The 18,312-nt window shown below is 48.0% G+C and overlaps 1 protein-coding gene across 1 annotated transcript; it reads right to left on the bottom strand.

The window, feature by feature from the left end:
* Positions 1-499: 499 nt before the first annotated feature.
* FRMD8 (FERM domain containing 8) lies at positions 500-13,910 on the bottom strand. The gene is made up of 11 exons (XM_056853635.1): positions 13,882-13,910; positions 13,370-13,451; positions 12,787-12,954; positions 10,946-11,047; positions 10,457-10,515; positions 9,077-9,243; positions 4,996-5,214; positions 3,564-3,687; positions 2,340-2,510; positions 1,425-1,632; positions 500-621 (listed from the first exon to the last, which is right to left on the bottom strand). The coding sequence occupies exons 2-11, from the start codon at positions 13,449-13,451 to the stop codon at positions 503-505; spliced, it is 1,419 nt and encodes a 472-aa protein (XP_056709613.1). The 5' UTR covers positions 13,882-13,910; the 3' UTR covers positions 500-502.
* Positions 13,911-18,312: the final 4,402 nt, after the last annotated feature.

Raw genomic sequence — 18,312 nt, 5'->3', positions numbered from 1 at the left:
AGATGCCCTGACAGGCCCTGTCCGAACCTTTTCGACTCCAAATGGAAGAACTGGCCAAGAGACAGGGATAGAGATGAGGCAGTGTTTTGGGCCGGACCTCTGAAACAGAAAAAGCAGCAACATGAATCCAAAATAAATTACAGAAGGGTCCCAGAGCGGAATCCTTAGTCAAAGACAGAGGGTGTGTGTGTGAGGCGCTTTGCGGCGCACATCAGCCTGGACTTCCAGAGCAACTCCACTGTGTGTGCAGAACCAAGTCAGAAATGGCTGAAGTCCCAAAAGGCAGATCAATGTATGTTCTGAGTAACTCTGCTCTGACTCCACGCCAAGCACGACTCAGGCTGGACAAAATAATTTAGCATACATGAGACACATAATTGGGGCGAGGGGGAGGAGAGGGTATTACAGGCTGCCTCTGACCCAAGAAAAGAGTCAGCAGGCTGGTATCGTAGCCCTCCCTAAAGTAGAGCAATCCCTTCAAACACCCAGTGCCAAAAGGCAGTCAGCCCTGCTCCAGATTCTCAGTGCCCCGCACAGCTGAATAGGAGGTGGGGGCATTGGACAGCTGGCGCCCAAAGAAGGAGGTAGTCCGCCGGGGCTTCACTCTCCGGATTTCTTTACCTGGAGCAAAGGAGAGACAGAAACAAATGGATTTGCAGTGAGACAGCGTTGGGCTCCTCCTCACAAGCAGGACTGCAGTGTCCTGCCCAAACCCAAGGGGAGACCCAAGAGGCCTGGACTGCTATAGCCCCATCTCCCAGTTAGGTTCTGCAGGTGATTCATTACATTTTTATCCTGCCCTTCCTTCCAGGATGGACCATTTTCTCCTTCCTCTGTGTCACCTTCACAACAACCCCACAAGGAATAATGTCAGAAGACAGAAGGAATATGATAGGCTCAAGATCACCCAGTAAGCGCGAGCCATGGAAAGTGGAAACCTGAATTAAGTAGCCAAAAGGTCAAGAAAAATAAAAATAAAATCCACTTAGACCATTGAAGAAGGCAATATGGCTGAAACGCGTATGGTCAGTAGTTGTGTGATTTTATTCTTACTGTGTTATAAGAGCATGTCAATTGCACAGACTTTTGCAGGGCCTTATATGTGGTAATAGGTTTTATTGTGAAATAAATATATACATATTTTGTACTGACATAATCTTTAGATTGTCTAACCTTCGGTCTTGGATGCTTATTTTTTCTTGACCTTTTGGGTACTTAATTCTGTTGTTTCGGGTTAAGTTTCCCCCCCTTTGTTGTTGGAGTGGAAATCTGAACCCAGGGCTCCTCTCCAGCCTGACCCAAACATCCTGCTCAGCTAGATCAGCTCACAAATTCAAATCCTTGCTCTCTGTTGGTAATTTCTTGACAAAGACGGCAGGGATATTTTTTCCTCCCCCCTAGTTCAAAGCCTTTGGCCTGCTTACCGTCGTCGACGTAGTCTATGGTGGAAAGATGCTGGATCCTGCTGCAAAGCACGCTGTTCTGCCGCTGCAGCTTGGGGTGCTGTCTACGAGTGGGGGGGCTCTGGGGCTCAGGAGGAGGAGCTGCACTGCCAGCCAGGTCCTGAGCATCCCCCTCGGCCGCCGCGTTCAGCTCTATGCAGTACTCAATCAGGCCGCTCATGAGCTCCGCCTGGAAAGAAGGCAGGAAGCTCACTGGTGGTTTCCCCTTTAGATTCCTGAGCCAGGACACTCTAGAAGAAACCGTCGCCTCTGTGCAGGGTGCCCACCCCCACTACCTGCTCCTCCATCCTCCCTTACTCGGTGCAGAGGCATTTGGGGTTTTTCTCAACATTGGGGGGGGGGGAGAACCCAAAATCTGGAGTGGCCAGACAGAAATGAAACCCTTTCCTCTTGCTGTCAGGGTGCCCATGCCATTTCTGCAGAGGGCATAAGAGGCAGGCTCCCTCCATGGAGGAAGACGAGGAGGAGGAAGACGAGGAGTTGGTTTTTATACCCCGATTTTCTCTTCTTTTAAGGAGTCTTAAAGCAGCTTACAATTGCCTTCCTCTCACCACAACAGACATCTTGTGAGGTAGGTGGGGCTGAGAGAGTTTGGAGAGAACTGTGACTAGCCCAGGGTCACCTGGCAGGCTTCATGTGGAGGAGCGGGGAATCGAACCCAGTTCTCCAGATTAGTGTCCGCTGCTCATGTGGAGGAGTGGGGAATCAAACCCGATTCTCCAGATTAGAGTCCGTGGCTCTTAACCACTACATCACTCTGGCTCTCTCTTCCAACCCTGCGCTGGAACCAGGTGCAGCTCAGAGCAGACTCCTTCCATTCCCACTGCTCCCTCTCTAGTTCCATACTGGCATCCCTGGCTGCAGGCAGCAGCTGACCTGCTTGGAGTAGACCTTCAGCAGCTTGTTGACGGCCGTGCCTTCGTTCTCCCCGTCGAACTCCAGCCACAGAATATGCTCCTCCTCGCTGGGGAAGGTATGATCCCAGGACAGTTCCTGGAAGTGCAGGCCAAGCAAGACGTGCTGCCCGGGAGAGACAGAGACAGACAGCTGAAGTGCAGGAGAAAGAACAAGGTGGGGGGGTCAAAGGGGATATGGTGCAAGGCGGAACAGAAAGGGAACTGGGGAAACCATCGCTTCTTCCTCTATTTGTCAGCTCTCTCCTTCCAGAAAACCTGCATTCAATGGCATAGATTGTGCCACAGCCCGCCCCCAACACATGTTGTGGAAAGAGGCTTGCAGAGCATAACGCTAGTAACGCTAGAGCTCCGGCTAGTAAGCCAAGCCACATGCTACAGTAAATACAGCCACTAGTCAGTCTGCTGCAGGGAAGGCACTTCCTAAAGCCCAGAGACAGCCAATGCAGTACAGGTAGTTCTTCTGATAATAATTCTACCACGCCCCTCTGCTAATAAATACTAAAAAGAAAGAAACGGCACGCGGCTCGCCAATTGACAAGCAACATGTAATGGAGCATGATACAATTGCCAATTGACAAAACATACTAAAACAGCTGCAATTGACACAACCCAATGAGTGTCCACAAAGTATCCCTCGGTAAGTGTATGAATTATTCAAATTGTAGTAACCAAATCAACAAAGCCAAAACAGCTCACAGTTCAAGGAATGTTGTTTCTTTCTTTTTAGTATCTACTAGACAGCATGCCCTGACCTGGATGGCCCAGGCTAGCCTGATCTCGTCAGATCTCAGAAGGTAAGGAGGGTCAGCCCTGGTTAGTATTTGGATGGGAGACCACCAAGGAAGTCCAGGGTTGCTGTGCAGAGGAAGGCACTGGCAAACCACCTCAGTTAGTCTCTTGCCATGAAAACCCCATAAGGGGTCGCCATAAGTCGGCTGCGACTTGACGGCACTTTACACACACACAGTACAGCATAGGGTTCCTTATTTGATTCACCCCTGCTAATGCCATGTGGAAAGTATGTTCCTCCCTGCGTCCATCAAAGGCAACAGTGGAGGATTCAGGACAGAGGAGAGTAATTCTGCCCTTTTCAAGGCAAGCCTCAGCAGACCTCCTCAAACCTGGAACCAGCCCGAGGTCACCTTGGATTTTCAACAGGCAGCCATCACCACAAAGCAGTTACCTTCTCCTTGCTGTCAATGATATAGACTCCCTCCAGGCTGATGGCGACCGAGACAGCTTTGCGCCCTGCCCGATGCAAGAAGCCCTGGGCTGGCTTGTCTATTTCCCCAGAGAAGAAAGCACAGCTGGGTTTGGGGGGGGGGGGGAAGAGGCAGAGAAGAGAAGTATCCCAAGTTATAATACAGGAACAGAGCAGCAAGCAAGGCCTGTGCTGCTTGGAACACAAGAGAATCTGACAATGCACCAACAGTGTGGCACCCAGGCCAGAGTTTGAATCCCACCTCTGCCCCAGATGCACTATGATGCTTCAGCCAACCTGGTCAGCCTATAGTTCTCCACTGCTTTAGAAAGCCTACCCTCCCTGGCACCATGTTTTGTGACTGATCTATAGTCCCCTAGAGTAAAGTTGTTTTTGAAATAGTGCGGGGGGGGGGGGAGGCTGTTTTCCATAAAATAGTGTAAGTTGAAATATATGCAATACTTTCCTACTGAGAAAGCGCATTATTTGGACAGCAGCTGTTTCACCCAGTCACAATAGAACTAGGTACATATTTACAGAGTATAACACCGGAAACAATGAACTCTTTAACAATGTATTAAAATTCCAGCATATGTACTGTTGCCAGAATTATCCACATTTAAACAATAAATGTATTCTTGAACATGTATATATTGTCCATGTCTATAGTATACATAGGAATTACCATTATCTAATGCAGATTGTATAATTTTTCATTATACATTCTAAAAGACCAAAATCCTGTCATAAAAAGCATTGAGCTTACTGAAGAAGTGAGCTGTGGCTCACGAAAGCTCACACACTGCCAAAAAATGTGTTAGTCTTTAAGGTGCTACTGGACTCTTGCTCTTTTCTACTGCTACGGGCAGACTGACAGGGCTACTGAGACAGCAAGGGGGAAAAGTCTGCTGCAGTACAAGACAGCTCTGTGTGTTGAGTCAGTGGGGGAAAAGTCATGGTGAATAATAAAGGGGACTGGATGAAACTGCTGTGCTCCTGTCTCTGTGAAACTACCAGATAAGCACCAAATGTCGACGTGCCGCGTCTTAGCATGGAACTAGGATAAAAGTTCATTCCCCAGTACAATCGGGGCTCAGTCTTTCTGCTTGTCAATTGCGGGCTGAGCCGCAGCTGCAATAAAACTGTTTTCTCGACTAACGGTCTCGGGTCTCTCTCCTCCACGAACCCCCGTTTTGCCGCAACACTACCCATCGTGCTCTATCTCCAAAAACAAAGAATGTTAATGCCGCCCCAAATTCCCCAGTTTTTCCCATTAGAAAAACTAAAAGTCCCCAGAAAACTGTTTAGCCTGTAACTATTTCTGTCCCCTGGCCCAAATCCTCAACAACTCTACCTCCCCACCCTCACCAGTTTCTTCCTTTCCCTCCCACAGCTCCAGAACCAGCAAACCTACCCATAGTAAGGCAGTTCATGGCACTTCTGCAGGTAGGCACAGTAATGTCTGTGGAGGGCAGCATTTTCCTCACAGGCCCCATCGTCAAGCACCGTCTGGTAGGCCCGCAGCAGGCCCTGCTCGTAGTCAGGTGGCCGGGTCCCACGTTTCCACAGGGCAGAGAAGAGGCCATGTCCTCTTCGGCAGAGGTGGGATGGCAGGAAGGAATCCAACTTCTCCCTGAGAAGAGAAAAACCCATTCAGCCCAGGGCAGGACCAGACCCGCCCCAACCTGAGGGGTCTCCCCAACTCAAACCGCTACAGTTTGACCCACAAAGAGAAACCCATTTCCGATGCTTAGGTTCACACAAACAATTGCTTTCAGAGCCAGTGTGGTGGAGTGGATAGTCTTGGACTGGGAGGCCCAGGTAGAAATCCCCACTCATGCCATAGAAGCCCGCTGGATAACTTTGGCCTATTCCCACACTTTCAGCCTAACCTACCTCACACGGCTGTTGTGAGAATAAGACAGAGAAGAGAATGACATAGGCCACTGTGGATCCCTACTGGGGGGAAAGGCGGGGTAAAAATGAAGTAAACAAAACATTAATTAACAAATGTTCTGAACCCTTCAATTGGATCCCTACTGGGGGTAAAGGAGGAGTATAAATGAAGTAAACAAAAATTAATTAACAAATGCTCTGGACCCCTCAATTATCAGGCCCTTTAACACAACAAGTTTGGCAAGAGGTGTGGGTTGCTGCAGAGATGAGCGTGATACTGCATGGATCATAAGCCAAGCCCACTTGCCACGTTTTGTAGAACGGCACCTGTCCTGGTGGTAAAGACCAAGTCTACCTGGGCCCGACAGTTTCACACAAGCAGTTAACTCTGCAGACCAAAGCCATGTCTGCGGCAAGCCATGGGGCTAACATCCTCATGGACGGAGCCGGGTGGGGGGAAGGTGAGGGTGAGAGCAAAGCGCTCTTCCACAAAGCATCCACATCAAGGAGTTCTCAAACCTTAGCAACCCACAGATCCTCATTTTGATTTTAAAATTTTCACAGCCATAAGAACGTAAAAAAAGCCATGCTGGATCACACCAAGGCCCATCAAGTCCAGCAGTCTGTTCACACAGTGGCCAACCGGGTGCCTCTAGGAAGCCACAAACAAGACGACTGCAGCAGCACCATCCTGCCTGTGTTCCACAGCACCTAATATAATAGGCATGTTCCTCTGATCCTGGAGAAAATAGGTAGGCATCATGACTAGTATTCATTTTGACTAGTAGCCATGAATACCCCTCTCCTCCATGAACATGTCCACTCCCCTCTTAAAGCCTTCCAAGTTGGCAGCCATCACCACATCCTGGACCACCAAACCCACCCCCTCCTCTCTTTCCAACTCCATGCATGTGCCAAATGACCTCTTTGCTTCACACTTGAAGGACAACCGCACCCTCTCCCCATCACACTACCCACCCCCGGAGAAAGCAGAGCATCAGCTCTGCAGCTCTCTCCCCAGCCCTTTGCAAAGTGTGCATGCCCCATGGTGGTCACCATCCCCTTGCAAGGATCGGAACTCTTGAGAGAAGGGGTCAAAGCCACGAGGGGCTGCCATCCTGGGCATTTCTACCCAACTACAGCCACTGTTTTGACTCCATAAAGGCAGCCATTGCCTTTGGTTCGCAAGACCTGAGCAAGGCTGTTAATGATAGGATGCTTTGGAGATCATTTATTCATAGGTTCACCATAAGTTAGAAGCAATTTGAATGCACATAGCATGCATGCAGTCACCATTTACTGCAGCAGACAAAGCGTTAAAAGCAGATGTGAAGGGGGTCTCCCCTCTTTGCCTGTCAAGATGGAAGGACATGACTCAGTGCAGCCCCCCCCCCCGGTTTCCCTCGCAGATCCCATTTGAGAAACATTGGTCTACATCTCCCCTCCTACCATTTGTTCATGTGTCATTTACACAGAGAGGGTTCCACGCAACCATCCTCCCCTTCCCCTGTCCAGCCACATCTGCCACCAGATCCCTTCCTCTCTGCAAAGCTAAGGCTAGAAGAGTTCTGGAACATCACCCCAAACCCTCAAACACATTCTCTCCTTATAGGAGAAATAGAAAGCCATGTCTGTTTGTGGCTGAAGCAGAAGCAAGGCACATCTGCTTTGCCCTTGATCATGTGACCACAGCAGGTTCCCACGACAGTCCCTGAATACCTCTCCTTTCCTCTCATTCCCCAAAGCTTTCTGGAGCATCTTCCTGCTAAGCCATGGGACAGTGAAAGTCTGTTGGAACCACACCCACTTAACCATTCACAAAATTCCACTTGGCTGCTTAACTGCTGGGCTTTATTCTACGTCACCCTGGAAAGGGCAATGTCGGGGATTGTACAGGCCAAAGATCCTGGCCAGGCTTGCATTCCTTGAGGCCAAGCTGGCTGCAGGCTGTACCCAAGTTCTCGCTACAAGCACTGCCAGCAGCAGCTGCCGATATCAATCCCCTGGCCCTCTCTTAGAGCAAGGCACAGCTGCGCACGGGGCCCGATACGCTGTTCCGCCATGAGATCACCACACAAAGAACACTGGGCAGCGTAGCAGCAAGTTTCAAGGGTGAATGGGCAAGGCCCGGGGGTCTCATTTGGAGAGGGTCAGCTGTATCTGGATCACAGTGCTTCTGTTAAGAGGTTTCCCTGCCATCCAGCTGCGTGGCTAGCCTAACCCCTGTAGAACATTTTTAGGTGTATTAAAACAGCAGCAGCTCCAGAACCTGCTGTGTGTTGCAAAGGGCTGAACAAGCATGAGAAGCTGGAGTCAAGGAGACAGGACTCTTAGAGCCAAACTGCAAGTTAAGGCAGACACGGGTCAAGAGCCAGCATGATGTAGTGGTTAAGAGCGGTGGTTTGGAGCAGTGGGCTCTGATCTGGAGAAGCGGGTTTGATTCCCCACTCCTTCACATGAGCGGCGGACGCTAATCTGGTGAACTGGGTGGGTTTCCCCACTCCTCCACATTAAGCCAGCTGGGCGACCTTGGGCTAGTCACAGCTATCTTAGAGCTCTCTCAGCCCCACCTACCTCACAGAGTGCCTGTTGTAGGGATAGGAAGGGAAGGAGATTGTAAGCCTGTTTGATTCTTCCTTAAGTGGTAGGAAAAGTTGGCATATAAAAACCAACTCTTTTTCTTCTTTAACCTGTGGCTGCCAATGTCATTTCAGAGGAAAATATAGCCGTTTGAAAATTTGCCGTGAGGGTTGGACCCATGTCCACCATAATGTGTAGTTTGGCCGTTAATACATTCTTCTAAGAGGCAAACCACGAGGCAGTCACTTTCAAAAGGTACTGGAGGGGCATAGCTCAAGGAAGAGATTTATAGCTCAAGAAGTGTAAATGTTAAGTGTGTTTCCCTCCCCCAACCCTTTCAAAAGGAATTCCTTTTGCTTTGGGCACTGGATTAGTGCAGCTCCCATCTGAATCCTCGCTTCCATCACCTTTCCATAAGCCAACTAGTACATGCACAGACCTATAGAATCATAAGAGTTGGAAGGGACCATACAGGGCATCTAGTCCACCCCCTGCTCAATGCAGGATCAGCCTAGAGCATCCCTATCAAATGTTTGTTCAGCCGCTTCTTGAAGACGGCCAGTGAGGGGGAGCTCACCACCTCCCCAGGCAGCCAATTCCACTGTCTAACAACTCTTACAGTAAGTTCCCCCCTAATATCCAGCTGGTACCTTTCCACCCATAATTTATACCCATTATTACCTGGCACAATCTCCTCTTAATGGGAAACCAGGTCACTTCCTTCCTTGAAAAACAATTTGCCAAAATACAGATGCCCTCCCTCCCACAATATTTGATGCTAGATAGCAACCTCACACGTGCAGCTCATCACCCAATACTAGGATGGACACCCACCCACCTGTGACCTTGTCTTTAGCACCTCTCCTGCTCTGTCCCACACCAGCCGCTGCCCTCCCTCTTCAGCTTTCTATTGAGCCCATCTGTTCATCCTTACCAGCCTCGCCATGCATTCACTGCTTAGCACAGAACCAAAGAGCGGGCAGTGAGAAACCCACTCATCTGCCCTTCACCCCACTTACTTCAGGAAACAGGCCGTGTGCTGCTCCGGGTCATAGGGGCCCAGGCTCAGCCGGCAGACCAGGGCTCCCAGCATCTCGCAGTCTGCCAGGTCACAGGGGTACCTCCCTTCCAGGATGTTGTATTTGGCCTCCTCGTACAAGAGCTGCAACACAGCCTCATCCTGGATCTTGGGTAGGAAACAGGGAGCAAATGGAATCAGAAAGAAAGCAATGGTGCGTGCATGCGACAGCCTTCCTGATAGCCTAGAGATGTTCAGTGTACACAAAGCCTTACTCATTTGGAAAGAATTCATCCCGCTTGGTCCACCACGAGGACGAGTGAGGAATCAACAGACCACAGAAGCAAACATCCTGCCGAGATCCCTTCAGCTTTTAATAAAATATTTTAAAGTTTCTAGCCTGGACAATTGTGAAGATATGCCATGTGGTTTATTGGCTCATCTTCAAAATTTATGAGGGCTAGAAACTTTTTTTCAGAATAGAAGTTAGGATACAGAATATTATACAGTATGTAACACTGCACGCTTACAGGATGCAGTTGTGGGAGTGTGGGCCCATACTCACAGGGCCATGGACAGGAGGGCACTGATGCCCCTCAGAAAGGCTGCCATAAATACAAACAGCACACTGAACCAATGTGGAACTCCTGACAGGCTGCCAAATCCAGTCCTGGCTGCTGTTGGCCTGAGGAAGATGAGGGACTTGCTTTGGCACACAGGATTTGGACTCTGGGCATTTGCCACTCTTTGGAAGTGTTCCCTTTTTTTTAGCTTTCTCTTTCCAGCACCCCAAATTGCCTCCAAACCTTTTCTTGGGAGGATTTCAGAACCATGGAAACATCCTACCAAAACATACTGTGTGGAAGGAAACAGGGTAGTCGATTTAGTGCCCAAAAAGAAGGCTAGGAATCCGCGAGTGCTTTTGACTTCCTTCCTACGTCAAATTCTATTATTAGGGCTGTCCAATGATGGAATAATTTTCTATTGCTCACTTATTGGAATTATTAGAATTTACACACATTTGTATATTACCAAATGCACTAGGCATCTTGAGCATCTTGATGGAGATTCTGAAGAAAGCGTCTCCGGTTCTGTTGGGGAAGGGGGGGTCCTCTCCCCCCTAACACAAATTACCTTCTTCTTAACTGCCAAACATAACTGAACAGGCCTGCTCACAAACTTGCAGCCTCAGTGATTTTACAGTTTGCAGCCCTCCTTACTACGTTCTGTGGGACGTGGTGGGCCAAGATCTATGCAGGTGTCTATGGGGAAGGCAAGCAGCGATGCCAAACCACCGCAGCATTTTCCATACAGAGAACAAAATCCTCATTCCCAAGAGTGTGCTTCTAAATTTTACCCCATCAATTAAACTGGAACTTACCTGCAACTCCTTTCTCTTTGGGAAAAAGACGTTCCTTCGCAATTGCAGAGATGGCTCATCTGCCAACAGGAGACAGAAGCAGGAGACAAAACTTGTGATCTATGAGCCCGGCTTCCTTTTAAGACTTCCAAAGGCAAAAGCAACCCAGGTTCCCGCGCTTGCTGGCACTTGGGAAGGCCCTCCTCAGTAGCCTTCTGAACTATCAGTTTCAGCATATTTGCCCGTAATCAGATCTCCAGGAAGCAGCCAGAAGGAGGAAATGAAAATCCTACCCCCCACCCCAGCTGCATGGACTGGCAGATAAGCAGCAACAACTGCAGGCATTGTCCGTGGAGACGGTTTGTGAATTCACCCTCCCGGCAAGCAAGAGTCCAGCTTAACAGCTCTGATGGCCATTCTCTCCCACCACCAGGCTCCAACTCCGCAAGGTTTCAAGAAACTGCAGAGCATTGGGAAAGGCAGAGGAAAGATAATTGCTCACATCCACACCTTCGCAGATCTCGTCGTCAGAACAGCTGGTGAATCGGAAGAGGAGGTCGTGCCACTGCCGGCAAACCTTATAGGGCTGGTGCTTGGGTTTCAGCTGCACCTCTGCGAAAACAGACAGGAGAAGCCATAATGGCCCCACGGTTTCCAACTCCGGCTTGGGAATTTCCTGGAGATCTAGGGAAGGGTGCCTGGGGAGGGACCTGGGGGGGATTAATGCCATAGAGTTCATCCTCCGAAGCTGCCGTCTCCTCCAGGGGAACTGATCTCTGTAGTCTGAAGATCAGTTGTAATTCTGGGAGAATCCCAGGCCCCACCTGAAGGAGGCAACCCTATTTGGCCCCCACAGCCCTCCCCCACCGCAGGGTGTCTGCCTCCACAGAACTATCATCCACATTTACACCGAACCTTATAGTGTTTGAATCCATAATTAGCTCATTAGATAGGTCACAACATCTCTGCAAAACAGAATCTGTACAAGTTGAGTATCCCTTCTCCGGACTGCTCCGGACCCGTATTTCAGATCTTTCCATATATTGGAATGTTTTGAAATTTTTGCATATACATAACGAGATATCTTGGGGCTGGGACCCAAATCCATTTATGTTTTATATACACTTTATACACATAGCCTGAAAGTAATTTTAAACAATATTTTCAATAATTGTGTGTACACTGAACCATCAGAAAGCAAAGGTGGAACTATCTCACCAAAATACCTGTTATCAGCTGTAAAGCAAGAACAAACAACAAACTAACTAACAACTGCAGGCTTTCAGTCTCTATCTACGAAGCAGTGTACACTGTATTTTATTGTTTTTTAGGTGAGAGGGAACATTGAAAGTAGGCAGCACAGATTTGCCTGCATGCCGGCTCGAAGGGCCCGGTTTTCACATCAGTCCGGATATGGGATGTCCGGATAAGGGATACTCTACCTGTATTATCTCCCCATATCACAGGTTATGGGAGGGAAAGATGCTGACAGTGTGCCCTAAGGACATCGAGTACTTTCTCGGAAGGGGCAGGATTTGAATCTCAGACTTAATTGCCAGTGTACTGCACCAGTTCAGAGCAGATTAACCTCATGGTTAATCTCTAACCTGATATGGGCCAGGAATCACCACTTGCCTTTTTGCTTCCTGCTTTGCAAGTCAGAAGAAGAAGAGTTGGTTTTTATATGCCGACTTTCTCTACCACTTAAAGGAGACTCAAACCAGCTTACAATCACCTTCCTTTCCCCTCCCCACAACAGACACCCTGTGAGGTAAGTGAGGCTGAGAGAGTCAAACCCGGTTCTCCAGATCAGAGTCCACCACTCCAAACCACCACTCTGAACCACTACACCACAAAATGGCTTCTGCAATTTACCTTCAGCCACACAGCGAAGATCCTTTTGCTATGGTGGCAGCTGCTGCCCAAACGATGTTTTTAAAAAACTTGCCCAAGCAATCAAATCTCCAATGCCCAATCAGAAGCTTTGCTGGGCCAAGACCCCAAATGGCCCTGCCCACTTTCTTGAAATGCTTGGCGGGCACCAGGAAAGGTTTCAGCGGGCACCCAGGCACCACATTGGGGACCCCTGGCCTATGAAATAAAACTTTTTTAAAAACAGAAGTCGAGAGCAGACCTTTTAGACCTCTTTTTCTGGGTCTTCTTGAGAACACACAAGCTACTCCGCAGCAGCCAGCAAGCTACTTGTTATCTCATGAGCTCCCTATTGCTGATCCCTACCTGAAAGACTTAGGAATTTATTATGGCCTAGTGTGAGGCAGTGTCCACTTTGGTTAGATCCCTGATGGGTTATTTAAAGAAAGGCAGGAGGAACCCCAACCCCAGAGTCTTACCAAGCAAAGGGGAGACCAGCCACAAGGAAAAGACCTCCAGGGCATACTCTGGCAGCCTCAGGGCATCCCGGACAAGGCGATGCAACTCGAGGGCAGTGGCCGAGGGCAGATTGTCCACTGTCAGTCGCACCTCTGTGTCACTGATCAGGTACACCACGACATCCAGGGCTGGGAGGGAAAGAAAAGAGACAGACTGCTGGGGCCCAGTTCCTTCCACTCCCCTCATGAAGCAGAGATCAAACAAGTCCCCAAACTCCCTCTTTTCTACCCCTTCCTGCACTATGCAACAGACCTGGATTCCACTCCTTCCTCTCTGTTTCAGAGCAAAGCAACCAGATTTAAGCAGGGCTCAGAGAACCAAAAAAACAAACAAAAACAAATTAAATCCCAGAGTCATTGAAAGTGTCTGTACTGATACCCGAACATGGTCTTTTTCAGCACAGGATGGAGGCCAGTTTTTAAATCTCCCCCCCCCCCCCGACCCTGTGAATTCGTTTTCTGTTTTCTTTCCAGCATAAGACTAGGAAATCCACCTGTCTCCTAAGCACTTTTCATGCTTGCCTCGTCCAGCCCTTTCACTTACTTCGGGGGCTCATGGAAGAAATGCTGCTCCGCTGTGAACGTTCCTCTGAAGTAGGGGGTACAGGGAGCCTGTCCCCCTCCATCTGTAGAGACAAATGAATCAAAGACGGCACTATTGAGCTGGCACCAGAATTTGAACCCCTAATCTGCAGCAATTTGGGTTTTCCGAAGAAAATTTTGTTTTGACTTACACTGAGTTAAGTACCGCGTGTTAATTTTATGCCTCAATAGTAACAAATACATGAACTGAACTATTTGATCAGGAAAAAAAGTTGTGGGGTTTAAATGCTATATTCAAACAAAACCTAAGCTTTATGTGGAAATGATTTGTATTGGTTTGTAAAAGTTCACATACAATATAGCATGTGTTTTTTAAAAAAGTTGTTTAAAAGTAAATAAACACCGCAAAGGCACTGGAAACTGCTGAAATACTAATTTTAGCACACTTGAACTGTGCGTGATAAACCACGGACATGATTGTTCACTGATTTATTTTAACAGAATTTTACTCACATTCACAGAGGTCACCTGGACGCCTCGGTTTCACTGTCAATGTTTGTAGTATTACTTGTATTGGTTGTTAGTTCGTTATCAGATTGGTGATAACAATATCCTTTCCACCACATGACAGAAGAAATACAAATAAGAACTTCAGCTTTGGTTTAATTTGACCTGCACAATCAAGTGAATGCATAACTTGATTTTTTGAATGGATTATTATAGGTATTAGAGATCCCCCCTTCCTATTGGTTTACAAACCAGTAAAGCACATGTGTTCTCTTAGTGGATAACATTAACCTAGGCCAGCACAATCTTGTCAGATCTCAAAAGCTAAGCAGGGTCAGCCCTGATCAGTATTTGGATGGGAGACCACCAAGGAGTAGCAGGGTCTCTACGGAGATACAAGCAATGGCAAACTGCAACCTTAAAACTGCCAAGACTGAACGCATCAAGTTGCCTTATACTGAATCAGACCCTTGGTCTATCAAAGTCAGTACTGTCTACTCAGAATGGCAGCGGCTCTTCAGGGTCTCAGGAAGAGGACTTTCACATCACTTACTTGCTTGGTCCCTTTAACTGGAGATGCCAGGGATTGAACCTGGGACCTTCTGTATGCCGAGCAGATGCTCTACCACTGAGCCACAGCCCCTCCCTTTTTATTGGCAAAGGAATCCATTCACTATTAGGAAAGGCTCAATCTTTAGATGATCAGCGACCAGTCCCTCACTCACTCTCTACCTCACCATCCTCACAAGGTTGTTGTAAAGATAAAACGGAGAACAACATACATGGCCCTGAGCGCCCTATGCAGGATAGAAGTGTACTAAATAAATAACTATCCTACTAAAACAGATAAAAACAATCCATGAGTTTAAAAGTTCCACGATCTTAGAAGATGCAGAAATACAAACCTACATATGATTAAAAGTATAGGTAAACAGGAGAGATTTCAACTGGTGGCCAAGATATGTTAATGCAGGTGTCGGGTAAACTCGGCGGAGGAGTTCCTAGAGCCCTTTAAGCCAAAAGCACAAACTTCTTGCCTTTACTTTCCAAGCTCTCCGGGGCTTCATCCCTCCCACCCCCTTCCCCCAGTTTACAGCCATTTTTTGGCTTGCCCCGGTAGTAAGCGAAGAGAGCAACGGGGGTGGGTCTACAGGCATAACGGAGATCAGCCGGGGAGGAGCGGAAGCCCCCGACCACCGCAAGGGAAGGGGTCGCACTTCTTTCCTACCTGCCCACCTTCTTTCCTTCCTACGGGAACCAGCCTTTTCGAACTCCTGCCGCGGCCCTACCCAAGTTCTGCCTGACGTCACGCGGGCTCTCCCCAGCCGAGCCCGCCTATTGGCTACGCCGCGTTCTCATTCGAATCCCGGAATCCCGTGGGCGGGGGAAGCCGAAAGGGCAGATGTGCTTGCGCCGCTCCTAGGGACAACGCGGCGGCGGCGCGAGCTAATTTGCTGGCGGCGCTGCATGTTACGGGGGAATAGGACACGCGGCAGGGGAACGGGTGGCCACTTGATCGCTCAGGGTGGTTAGTCGCAGTCGGAGGAATCGGTCGTCTCGGGCTGTCTGGGATGAATGCAAAAGTTTCTAACAGAGCGGTTCCTCGGTGGAACAGGCTTCCTCGGGAGGTGGTGAGCTCTCCTTCCCTGGAAGTTTTTAAGCAGAGGTTAGGTGGCCATCTGTCAGCAATGCTGATTCTATGACCTTAGGCCAGTGGTTCCCAACCTTTTTTTGACCAGGGACCACTAGGACTTTTTTGTTCGGTGCAAGGACCCTAAGGTTCAAAATAAAAATTCCGGGAATTTGAAAATAAACTTTAATCATAACTGTTAGTTAAACATTAAACTTAGAATTATATTTGAACATATATATTTTATAATAGAGAACTTTTAATTGAAAATATTAATTTATTATGGGTTTATAACTTTGTTTCGCGGACCTTGATTTAGTTCTCGCAGACCCCTGGTTGGGAACCAGTGCCTTAGGCAGATGATGATGGCATCTTGGCCATCTACTGGGCATGGAGTAGGAGCTCACTGGGGTGTGTGTGGGTGAGGTAGTTATGAATTTCCTGCCTTGTGCAGGGGGTTGGACTAGATGACCCTGGTGGTCCCTTCCAACTCTGTTATTCTAAGCCTGCGCAAATTCGAATAAAAAAAAACGAAAAAGCTCCTAAGACTTCATTAAAAAAGCAAACAAACGTGTGTGTGCAGCAGTGCTTCCTTCTGTCTCTCCGACCTTCTGGGCACTCAGTGGCCACCTGCCCAGAAGCTTTGGTTCACTGGCTCCTACGTATGCCTCCCCTCCACATGGTACAGGTGGCGCTGTCCCTGCACTTTATTTATTTATAAAAATGTATGCTGCCTCTTCGAGAACCTGCCTGAGGTAGTGTACAAAATAACAGTAATAAAAAACAGAAAATTGAAACATGCAAATTAAAATCCAGCATTAAAAACCCAGTTCAGCGTGAAAACGTAGACCATAAAAACAGACCACTGGTGGTGTAAAATACCATTTTAAAATAGTGTTAAAATATAAATCCTGTGTGAACAGAAACCTTTTGGTCTGGTGCCTAAAAGAAAGTAAAGTAGGTGCCAGACCCCTTGAGTCTCAAGGGGAGGGAATTCCACAAGTGAGGTGCCACTACTGAAAAATCCCCTCTCTGGTTGCCACCCACCTCACCCCTGAAGGTGGGGGCACAGAGAGCAGGGCTTGTGCTCTTAACTGGCAGGCTGGACTATATGGGAGGTGGTGATGCTTTGAAAGTGTACAGGTTGCTTTTCCAAATTGACACCATATATAGGGTTGCCAACCTCCAGATACTAGCTGGAGATCTCCTGCTATTACAACTGATCTCCAGCCGATAGAGATCAGTTCACCTGGAGAAAATGGCTGCTTTGGCAATTGGATTCTATGGCATTGATGTCCCTCCCCTCCCCAAACCCCTCCCTCCTCAGGCTCCACCCCAAAAACCTCCTGCCTGTGGCTACTCAACCATACAGACAGCAGCTGTGAAATCCCGTTGTCCCTGCTTCAGGCGTTACGCTCACCACACGCGCACATAGACAGTTTTGGAATTAGCTAGCTGCCACAGTAACATCCAGACCAATACCCACACCTTTTCTTCTCTGCTGCTTCTCCCTTTCTCATTTTGGTACTAGAGACTGGGGCCTCCCCAAAAGTGGAGGTGCTGCAAGCCCCCCCCCCCAAGTCACTAAGCTTATCACACCTTCCCAAAACTCCTCTCACATGCTGGCACCCATGGAATCCCCTCCTATCAGCCAAAGCCAAGACCACAGCCCACCTTTTATTAGGCCCCGACCTAAAGGACACAAAACGGTGTGCAAGCTTTTGAGTTCACCGGAATTCTTCATCAAGGTGGATATTACAATCAGCCAGAACAGTTCTGGCATCAATGTGGAAGCAAGAAGGGATTCCTGAGATTGAAAAGTGGAGAGAGAAAATGGCAGAGTATACAGTGATGGCAAAATTGACGTACTTGGTGAACAGAAGACCTGAGGAGGAGTTTCAGAGAAAATGGAAACCGTATATCGACTATGCGTAACCGCACTATGGTTATAGGGTGTTAGATAATTAGAACTAATATCAGTACTTTATAGAGAATGCAATAACAAGTGGGGTAGTATGAAGCAGATGTCTGTAAGCAGCAGTTTGATCAATTTTAAACTGAGTTTAAATATTGATAAAATAACAATCAATATTATACAGGCAGTAATGACTAAGGGTAGTAAGAATATCAATCTGATATTTGAAGCAATATGAATGGCTCTAAATATATGTTCCCTTTGGAAGATATGATATTTTGTATGTATGGGTATGTATGTGTTATATTTCTTACTTTAATAAAAAAAATTGGGGGGGGGAAGGTGGATATTACAAAAATAGGGGGGGGGAGATGCAGATGTCTCCGGCCTGTTCATGCCAGCATCCTGTGTTTAATGCTGACTTGGCATGCAGATTTAAAATGGTGCTGTTGTCAGGTTTGCATATTTGTTTCCTGGGAGCAAGAAGTAACACTTAACAGAAGAAGAGTTGGTTTTTATATGCCGACTTTCTCTACCACTTAAGGAAGAATCAAACCGGCTTACAATCACCTTCCCTTCCCCTCCCCACAACAGATACCCTGTGAGGTGGGTGGGACTCAGAAAGCTGTGACTAGCCCAAGGTCAACCAGCTGGCTTTGTGTGTAGGAGTGGGGAAACAAATCCAGTTCACCAGTTTAGCATCCACCGCTCATGTGGAGGAGTGGGGAATCAAACCCCGTTTTCCAGATTAGAGTCCACTGCTGTTATCCACTACACCACGCTGGCTCTCAGAAAAGGCCAGCAATATCTGTATAACCCCAAGTATGATTCATGTTTCATGCAGGTGGAGAACAAAGGGTTCACTTGGTAGTCAGTACATGAACAACGCTGG

The sequence above is a fragment of the Euleptes europaea genome, chromosome 7 (assembly GCF_029931775.1).
Source record: "Euleptes europaea isolate rEulEur1 chromosome 7, rEulEur1.hap1, whole genome shotgun sequence".
In the NCBI taxonomy this organism is placed as follows: Eukaryota; Metazoa; Chordata; class Lepidosauria; order Squamata; family Sphaerodactylidae; genus Euleptes; species Euleptes europaea.
This window is presented reverse-complemented; position numbering and strand designations above follow the sequence as displayed.